Genomic DNA, 10618 nt, shown 5'->3' with positions numbered 1-10618 from the left:
GGGAAGGGAGGCTTCCCTGGCTTGCGGCCCTGCTTGTTGTCCTGTTCCCTCTCCGCGTTACATCCGCCCTCTCTGTTTCTCCGCTTTACTTTGCAGGGAAACTCCTATCCTCCATCACCTACACGGGAAGCTTCCTCCCAGTCCTCTTGCGGTTTCCAGCCTTTGTACTGCCCTTAACGGGTGGGCAAGAAGGATTCAAGGGGAAAAAAACCCTAACAAACAAAGCCCAAGTCCATCCTCTGTAGGCTACGTACTTGCCTAGAGGAGGCCTGTGGTGTGACAGATGTCTCTGTGTTTGCAAAGGGGCTGTGTTTGAACACTGCCACTGCAGCTGCTAAAGAGTAATTTACCCAAATCAGCAGGTGTGTGAGGCAGTGTTTGCATCCAGTAAAACTGTCTGTGGAAAGATGGCCTTTATTAAAGTTGCCACATCCATACCCAGTGAATCAAGGAAATGCATCCTACATAATCAGTCAAGCTAATGCTTAAGTATGCGTAATTGAAAAAAGTCTGAAAGTGAGTTATAAACAATTCTTTGTTTGGAGCTTCAGTTGATGTGATTTGGAATACTTATTGCTGCCTTGCCTGAAAAATGCTTGGTGCATGAAACAATACTAATCAAAGTTTTAGGTTTTTGTATGACCTCACTGCATTTTTGGATGTTCTTGTCCATCTAGTTTATGTGGACAAAAAGGTACGGATTTTAGGCCTACATCAGAAGTCATAAAGTGTTGCCAAAACCAGTAGTGGCAGAGACTTGACCTGATTTCAGTGACCTCTGGTTTGTAGGAAGTTAGTGGGGTTTTATCTCTTTTAATAAGTTTGGCAGGAGGTACCAAGAAGCTTTGTTTTCACAACTCTATACATGATTAGAAAGAAAACTGGTGTTCTGTTGTAACTGACAGTTACTAGAAATCTTTTGCTACTCATTCTTTGGGAATTGGGGAAGGAGGTACAGCTCTATGTCTGTAAGTCTGAAATGTGTTGTGTTCTAGTTGTCTGTTTTTTGGAAGTGTGAAGAAGAGTTCTGGTATTGCAGTTGGATTCAGGGAGGTGTGTTTAAGAGTGCATGAATACAGCAGTCATCAACAGTATGTCTATCATAACTTTTTCCTTCTTTTTTGCTACTATTTTTATTGGGAAAAATTGCAGGGTTTTGGATGGAGAGGGGCTGCAGAGTTGATCTGTGTGGGGAAAAAGTGATGAACTGCCTACTACTGGTCACAGCTGGATCCAGCTGTCTTTGACACTGATGAAAACAACCCATCACACATCAAAATTTCAAGCAGAGGAGCTGATAGCACTTGTGCTCAAAGGCAGTTAACAAAGAGCAGCAGCTACCAGAGTTAGGAGACACAAATGGATACACAGGAAGAGGCACCTGAGATACGTGAAGAGATGCACTTGTGGGTAGTGGCAAAAGAAATGATTATGCACTGACTCAAACATCCGCCTTTCCCATTGCCTCACTGAAGGGAGGGACTGAGTGGAATCCACACAGGAAACAAGTTGACAGTAGGAAGGCATGAGACCAGGCTGTCGCTGGCACAAGGCAGTTCATGGCCTCTCCACACCGATCAGCCCTGCAGTCCCCTCGCTTCTGAAAACCTGGCATTTATGCCCAATACATTACCTTAAAGTGGCTTTTGAAAAAAGCAGTTATGCCACTAAGACGCTCGTGCTTTGAATTTGTCATAATAATAACCTTTTTTCCTGTTCCCCACAGAAGAATATACTAGTCAAAAATGAGGTAAAGATGGACAAAGATGATCTGACTGATCTCTATATTCAACATGCCATTCCTCTGCCTCAGCGTGACTTACCAAAAAGTAGATGGGGGAAAATGATGGAAAAGAAAAGGCAGCAAAATGAGTTGAAAAGTGAGAATAAAAGGTAATTTAGCTTTTATTAGGCTAGACCTGGAGAATTTAGGAATATGCATTTAGTTTAAGCTTTGTTTGCCTGATTAATGAAACTTGTATATTGGACATTGTTACAGTTTACAGAGAATTGCCATGTCAGGTCTTCTGTGTCAGAAGTGTTAGACTCTAATACTGCAATAATGGGAAAAAGAGGAAGATAATATGTTTTTGTCATCCAAACATCATTAATGGTATCTAGCTTATAGTGCTTCTTTTCACAGAATGGTTTGGGCTGGAAAGCGCCTTTCAAGGTCATCTAGTCCAACCCCCCTGGAATGAGCAGGGACATCTTCAACTAGATCACATTGCTCAGGGCTCCATCCAACCTGACCTGGAATGTTGCCAGGGATGGGGCATCTTCCACCTCTCTGGGCAGCCTGTGCCAGTGTTTCACCATCCTCCTTGTGAAAAATTTCTTCCTTATGTCTAGTCTAAATCTACCCTGTTTTAGTTTAAAACCATTACCCCTTGTTCTATCACTACAGGCCCTGATAAAAAGTCAGTCCCCATCTTTCTTAGATGCCCCCTTTAACTACTCAAAGGCTGCAAGAAGGTCTCCCCAGAGCCTTCTCTTCTCCAGGCTGAACAACCTCAACTCTCTCATCCTGTCCTCACAACAGAGGTGTTCCACCCGTCTGATCATTTTTGTGGCTCTCCTCTGGACCTGCTCTAACACGGTCATGTCTTTTCTGTGCTGAGGGCTCCAGAGCTGGACTCAGGACTCCAGGTGGACTGTCACCGGAACAGAGTAGAGGGGCAGAATCACCTCCCTCGACCCGCTGGCCGCACTGCTTTGGATGCAGCCCAGGATGTGGTTGGCCTTCTGGGCTGTGAGCGCACATTGCTGGCTCATGTCCAGCTTTTCATCCGCCAGTACTCCCAAGTCTTTCTTGGCAGGGCTGTTTTGGTAACAGATGAATATTTAGGATACTCAGGGGATGGGAGGTAAAATCTACACTTTTCTCTGGTTTTAGGGTGCTATGTTAAGTACCAGGCTAAGCTAGACAAGAATAGGAGCATTTTTCATTAAATTGTCCTCATAATTGGGAATTGCTCAGGGGCCATCCTGACTACCTGAGTAATCGGTGAAACAGTGGAATCTCAGATTGGTCATGTAGAGAAGTTTTTGCTTCCTCTAGTAAATCTTGTATTCTTTACCATGTGCTACAAAGTAAACAGAAGGATTAGAACATGCCCTCTGTCCAGCCTGGCCCAAGGTGTGGCTAGTACATTTCTCTAGAATGCATACTGAAATCTAGGCTTCACAGAGAGTGTCCTGCAGGAGGGGACACAGTCCTAAAATGGTTCTTTTCAGCTGTCAGCTAGCGTCAGTGTTCTCCCTCAGAAGAGTGCTGGCTAATACGAGTCCTACTCTGAAGTTTCTAAGCTGCCTGTGCTTTATATGAAGAAAGTGAATGTGGCATCCAAGGTTCTGTGTTCTTCTGTGAGCCATGCATCTAAAAATTAGATGTGACAGCTCTTGATGGTACAGCATCCAAATTTCTTTTGGAAGTTTCCCAAAGTGTTTCCCTGCGAATGTTATCTTTATTGTAGCATGTGGTCATTTGTACAAGAGCTACAGTTGTAAAATTCAGTTTAGAATAGATAACAGTCCTTCTAGAACTGCAGTTAGTTCCTAACTTGCCAGTCTTCACCAAGCTGAATTAAAAAAAAAAAAAATCATCCCCATAGGAAAAGCAGACTTGTATTAAGGAAAGTGACTGAAAAAAGGTATAAAAATCTTTTCTTTCACAGAGTTTGTAAACTAGCTTTCTAAAAAGGTTGCTGAGGGAACGTGTACCTTGTCAGGAGCGTTGAATAAATTCTTGGACAAAGCCAAAGTGTGTTCAGCTTTTTAGGCTTTTCAAGTGAAGTTATGCTCCTTAATTTAATAGATGTGTTATATATTACTGTTGTTTCAGTAGTATTTAACTGAAACAATGTGCCTGGCTGCACAGTTCTGGTGTTCGAAGCTAATCTCATTTTGTAGAAGCTCTCCCAGAAACTGCTTCTACTGTAGTACAGACATCGGTTGTGTCTGATCTCTTGACAAACAAGTCCCAAATGAATTAAAGGTCTCTCTTTGTCTCTATCAGTTCCGGGAACCCAATGAAAAGAAAAAGAGGATTATGTGACATATGTTGTTGTGAACAGATAGTAATGTAGAAGCAAATCTGAATAAGAGCCGAACTTTCTCTTGCTCTCTCTGAGCTCTTAAATTGTGACTCCTTTATTTTTTTTTTAAAGAAACCTCTGATCTTGACAGAAATTGTACAAGCGACATGTAATTTCTTAATATGCGAGGCTTATCAGCAGCTACTAATCTAATGTTGTTCCAAGTAAACAAATGGAGTCTCTGCTTGTGGCTTATTTTAAAGAAACCCAACATCAATATTGTAAAATTAATTACAAATTAACAAATACATTTCATTGTTGAAAACACTATAGTTCAACTTTTATTCCTGTGTTTAATACGAGATGATGAAACAGCAAGTGTGTACTGAAAACTTAAGTTTCTAAACAGGAATATTATATAACTTAATGGTTTTTTATTTGTTAGATCTGCGCTTTCCAAGCACTTTCTCTTTGTCATTCCCGAGCAATGCTTCTTAAAACCTTTGAATTCATGTAGAGTGAGCTGTGATAACTTTGTGCTTTATTTTTTGTCAGTGTGGATGTTTTCTGATACTACTGTTTTGATATTAGCTTGATAGTATTCCTCTTTCATTTATCACTTGTTATTAAATTGGCCAGCTCTGACTACATACAGGCTTAAAGGCACAAACTATTAAAAAAAAAAAACCCAACTCATGAAATCAGTTTAGTGTTCCTGTTCAAAGATAGCTTATTTCAAAAACAGGTATGCTTTTTTTGGTTAACGTTCTTATTCCTTGTCTAACAGTCTTTTAGACTGTCTTAACATTATGGTTTTGATTCAGAGTGGAAACAGGGAGATCTAGAAGCATCAGAATATTAGATGCTGTTCTTGTAGGTAAGGTGGCACACACTTTCTCAACTATTCACCTTCTGAAATACTTAGCAGCTATTATCTCTTTAGTTACTCTGGAATAGCTACAGTGGTATAAGCACACAGTTGTAACTGTCTGCCTAGGAAGTTCCTCACACAACCCTCCCTGCTGAAGAACACTGGTTTTCACACAACTTCCTGTCCCCCTTCCCCCTTCAGATTTTGGAAGCAATTTCTGTTGCCTAAGTTTGGAGCAGCTAAGAGTTTAAGGTTAGTATTTTGGGATATATTTTTGCTTTAGGCAAGATTAAACTCATTTTCACTACTCATGTATTGGATATGCTATTTTTGGATCATCTAGCTTGTGTTTCTGAGAATTTTACAATTTGTATTTTCAGTGTTACAACAACAGAAGGTTTAAGGAAACGGCCATTAATTGTATTTGATGGCAATTCAACAAGTACAAGCATAAAGGTGAAGAAGACGGAGAATGGAGCTGCCGATCGCCTAAAACCTCCTCCAGCTGGAAGCACCACCAACACCGTTAGAAGATTATCAGTTCCTTCAAATGCCTCAACATACATTTCAGCTTCCAGTTTATCAGAGGACGATAAGCTGGGAATGAGGAATAATGAGACTAAGCAGAACAATATTTCAAAGACTAACAGCAGTGTATTGGCTAGTCTGAAGGTGTACCCTTTGTCTCCAGTAGCAGGAACTACTGTTGTGAAGCTAAAGAGAGCTGTTCCAAAAGAAGAATCTGATTTGCCGGTATGTATGTTAAGTGTCTTATTTTGCAGTTGTGGGTGTTTTTTGTTTTTTTTTTTTTAATTGAAACTTGCAGGAGCCAAAGGTAGACCCTTGTAAGTTTCCACGATTATTTTATTTTGGAGTAATAGTAGAGTCTTTATTTAGAAACAGGCAAAAGAGTAGCTGGTTTGGGAAAGATGAGAAGGAAAGAAATGAAGTGCTTTATGCTTGTTCATAGGCAACTTCTGTGTGAGAGGCAGCTTTGTAGAAAACATGCGTGTAATTTTAAAGTGAGTGAGTAGGTAATATTTAAGGTGGTAGCAGTCAAATAAAATACAAACAAAATAATCCTACTGGTAGGTCTGAGAGAGAGAACAGGTATTACAGAACAACATGAACAGCCTTAAAGGGAGGACAAGTGATCTGTTTTCTGTAGTAAGGAAGAAAAAAACGGAATGTTAACATTTGTAACAATTACACTTAGATGGTTGAGTAGGACAAGCTTTCATTTGTCAAAGTGAAGGAAGAGATGTTACAGGAACTGAAGTGAGATGCTGAGAGCTATAGAATATATCCTTAGAGGAAGAATGCCATCTGTCTTAAATCTCACATAGGAACTGGCAGGCTGGAGGAAGGAACTGAATGTGAAAATCTGGAGAGCTGGGTGTGAATGAGAAGCCATAACAACAAACCATACTAGTTGAAGTGAGAGGCCAAAGGTCGAGTGCTCATTTTGAGCCACGGTGATCTTAACCAGGTACTTGGGCTTCTGTAAGACAATGAGAAAGACATGCTGAGATCTTGAACAGAAGGGTGCTGTTCCTGAGCAAAGACTGATAACTGAGCTGTTAACTGTTAAGGTAAATAGTTATCTTCTTTCTGCAAGATTAGATTCAGCTGCAAACTAATTTTCTGTAGAGAAGGGAACTGCACTACAGATGGGTGCGGAATGATGCTGACGAGCTGAAGTGATGAGAGAATTGCTAAGGCAGGATATACGAATTCAGGAGGGCGTATCTTTGAAAGTGTAGGTAATCGTGCTGAATGTAGCTGCGAGTTGGGGAGAACCACAGAACAGTGGTTATTTTTGACAAAGGTGTGATCAGCCTTTGAGGGCTTGGCAGTGAGCAAGGAGCATTTTGGTATTTAGAACTCTTCCAAGTATTGGTCAGATCTGAACCTACAGAGGTTTTGAAACTTGTTTAGTATACACCTCACAGGTTCTTTATATTTAATTTAAATGTTTTGTAGACACAATGATGAACATTTCTAAGTGATGCTGTATAACTGACACTCAAAAGCTATGGCTTCTGACACTTGACTTTCTAGCTTAGCCACAGTTTATATTGTTCAAGTTAATACCGGTAAGTTCAGTCATTCCTTGGCTGATGTCGGTCAGACACGTTTGAAGTTAGGCAAGTGTGTTGTATGGATGTTACTTTACTGTCTGAGATTAAAGAACTTTGTACAGAATACTAAGTCATGCAGCCAGGAAGAATCAGTATACTTGGCAGATGGCTGTGGAGTGTAAAGCCTGATGTATTTTTAGTATAATGACAGTAATGACAATTGCCTTTTCAAGCAAATGACTGTCCTTTGACTTTCAAGAAAAACTGAAGTTCTCGTACTGAATAGCACAGGACTATCCCTCTGATCTTTGGGTCTAATTCCCTTAAACCTTTCAGAGGTTGCAATCCAGGATTGCTACAAATAAACTAATGCTGAAACGCTTAATGAGACGAGAAATCTATAGATTGTGCTCCCCAAACCAGTCTGTTGCAGAATGTTCTTGAAAACTCGTATACCTGTTTTTATTCTGCTTGTGTGAACTATTAAAGCTCTAATTTCTCAGATTTTTTTTCTTATTTTACATGGTGAAATGTAATTATTTCACCACTTCAATCTCCCATTGTTTTACTTTGGGCTTGCTTGCTTTTTTCCTGGTTTCTTGGGGCAGGGCTTGAAATACGAGTTCCTCTGAGGCTTTGGCAATTATTTCACTTTTTTATACATGTCATTACAAAGGAAGACCAACTATTCCTTCTCTTTTTCTAACGTTTTAACTATTTGACAAAAGTAAATTGGTTTCCTGGTTGTGTGTTAGTTCTTTTCTTGTACAATCCCATTGCAACAAGTATTTTAAGGCGGCAATCTGAAATAACTTTAGAAATATGTTTTGAAACTCCAACATGTGCCTGTTTCTAAGCTACATAATTGAAAGACATTTTTGCATAACTAATTGTAGGATTAAGAAAAAACATATATGATTTGCAGGTAGTTAAATTGATGGCTTTATTTTTATCTTCTCCAGAGAAGTTCTGTGATATTTAACTTTCTCCACAAGATGGCAATAGAAACCTGTTGTAGTAGCATGTAGCTGAGTACAGCAATAGTCAAATACTAGCTTTGAATATTGCAGGTTAATTACTAACTTCTACTTGTGCAGTAGATCTAAGAATACTTATTTATATATTTTCTTGTATTCCAGAATGACCTAAAGCCTACGGAAGCAAAGAAGAAAATCCAGCATGTTACATGGCCATGAAGTAGCCAATGGGGCTTAAAATAAAAATGTTACTTCCATATTTTCAAACAGATAAGTCATATTTAAACAGTTTAAGTACAATTCTTTTTAAACCTCACAGGGATTCAGATTGCTGTGAAGTTTTAACAAGGTCAAAAGTTCCCTCTTCTAAAGCTGGAGTCATTATCACCAGTCACCTTAAGAGTGTCTACTCTTGTACACCAAGTAGTTCATTACTTCTTTAAAAGCTGGTGATGTTACAATATACTAAACCCTCCACTTTTAGTTTTCAAGATTATTATGGTTCATCTCCTGCATGTCCCTATGATTCACACATATAAATATGGGGTTTTTTTAATTTGTTTCAGTAAGATTCAGTTTTGTTCCACTTCTGGTTAAATAGTTAAAATAGCTATTGAGATTTAGAGTGATCCCAAGAGCCTTCTTGGCTTCAAAAAAGTAATTAATTTAGATGAGAAAACTGACCATTCTGCTGATAAGATAGTTTGAGACAAAATTTCTTTCCTTTTCGTTGCACAGAACAGGAGTGTAGAATTTACAGTGCATGTTAGGTTGGTAATAACAGATGAACTATTTAACAGCATTACTTCAAATTGAAGTTTCTCTTATTGACATATGAAATAAGAAATGCACAGATGGAAGTATGTTATTAGACTGTTTGATAGGAATCTTTGAGAGGAAGTAGTGAATGGATTAGTGCCGTGTTCTCTTGAATACCCCGGCATACTTTATACATGAATAAGTGTAAAAATGTGCCGATGTAGCAAATTTGCTTGTTTTCCTGGTTACAATCATGCTTATAAAATATGGAGAAAACCTGTGGAATGCAGGCCAGTGCTTTCTCAACTTACTAACAGTTGGAGAGGGACAGGGGTAGGAAGGCAAAGTATCACCTTGAAAGCATTAGTATATGTAGTTAAACTCTTTGGAGAAAAAAACCCAAAAAACCCACAAAACACAAAACAAACAACCTGTTTTCCCTTCCTTTGATAATTTAACATGGATGTTGGTTTTCTGTGAAATTTGGTGTTTCATCTGGATTATTTGTAGTGTCTTATAAGGCAGAAGTCCAGTTAAGTTGATGGAAACATTTTTATGAAATCTCAGTGGCTCAGGGTGAAGCCAGTTTAGATCCATTTTACGTATGGATGGTAAATAATAATAATGCTCCCAGACTTAGTAAAACATAAAACCATAATCAAATTCTGAATCCACTTAGTTAACTCACTAAAAGAAGCTGTCAGTAGTAATCTGAAAGCTTGTTTACATTTTTAACATTGGTTAATATTGAAACCAAAAACTGTAGCTTAATTCATGACTGACAGAAGTTCTCCATTCCCTGTTATGACATAAAAGGCACTTCTCGAATGCTGTAAAATGGTAAGAATGTGTTTTGAAATATTGTGTGCTGTTTCCCTTTTACTAAACACTTGTGCAGTTTTTGTACTTGAGTACAGCAAACTTTAACGTAATGTACATTTTGTATGTAAAGAGTTGTCTTTTAAGTAGACTTATCCTATTTAAATAAATTCAAGTAAAAGCAAACAAAGTAGTGATGACTTGTTTTTGTGATGTAATTAAGCTTCTTCATTTTATACGTTATATTTCAGTGGACTTGAAGTGATTGGAACTTAAAAAGAAGCTTACAGGGTAAAAGGCTCAGTAGCTACTTTGGAGTTTTAGCCGCAGTCAGGATCATGTGAAGTGCTGGTCCTTGCACTAGTGTAACAGTCTGGTAGGAGGTCTGTTTTGTCGGTGGCTTCTTGGCAGTTATTTATAGAGTCTAGGCTATATTTTGTTGCAGTTTCAGTTGCTAGGAGCATGTGTGTCTTGGTAAGTGTTGAGGAGTGATATGCAGAACTGTACTGGAATAATAGCATGATGCTGCTATTGCATAGTAACAGTCTTGTTTTCAGGCCAGTGTGCTTTCCAGCCTTGTCATGTTTCACCTACCTTTCCCCAAAGCTGGGACCATTTTGCCATCTGTTGTAGCGCTTGGGGGGCAAGGTGCAAGCCACGCAGCTCTTCCAACCTTCCCCTGCCCCCTTAGCTAATAGTAATCTGTCTTCTCTCAGCTAAGTGTTAGAGCAGAGCTGCAGTGTACTGGGGGATTGCCAGACCCCGAAGGAGGGAGTAAGTGAAGTGCTTGCCCTCCTTTGGGAGGTGTGGGTATAAGATGGATTTTTATGGCTATTCTTTACTACAGCCTTCATCATAGAATGAGATCACCAAAGGATAGAATTTAGTCATTCCGTGAGATCAGATTAAGGCAGTGTACAATTCAAAAATGTCAGCCAGTCAACTTCTTAAAATGGTGTACAGTAAACAAAATCTGATTTGATGCATCTATTTAGCTTGTTCAATTAATGAGAGAGGCATGACCTGTGAGCACTTTATACTTGGTACAAAAAGAGACAAATTCAAGAGTGGTGG

General features: G+C 39.1%; 1 protein-coding gene across 1 annotated transcript; it reads left to right on the top strand.

Annotated features, from left to right (window-relative positions):
* Positions 1–96: 96 nt before the first annotated feature.
* On the top strand, positions 97–8772 carry LOC104620193 (chromosome unknown open reading frame, human C2orf49; the record flags this gene model as incomplete). The annotated part of the gene is made up of 5 exons (XM_010286339.1): positions 97–180; positions 678–694; positions 1727–1893; positions 5289–5661; positions 8129–8772. Coding segments are annotated over 5 exons (698 nt in total), but the record flags the coding sequence as incomplete, so codon positions are not given.
* Between the last annotated feature and the right edge of the window lie 1846 nt (positions 8773–10618).

The sequence above is a fragment of the Phaethon lepturus genome, unplaced genomic scaffold (assembly GCF_000687285.1).
Source record: "Phaethon lepturus isolate BGI_N335 unplaced genomic scaffold, ASM68728v1 scaffold7914, whole genome shotgun sequence".
Classification (NCBI taxonomy): Eukaryota; Metazoa; Chordata; class Aves; order Phaethontiformes; family Phaethontidae; genus Phaethon; species Phaethon lepturus.
The sequence above is the reverse complement of the archived record's forward strand: the minus strand, read 5'-3'. Positions and strand labels throughout refer to the sequence as shown.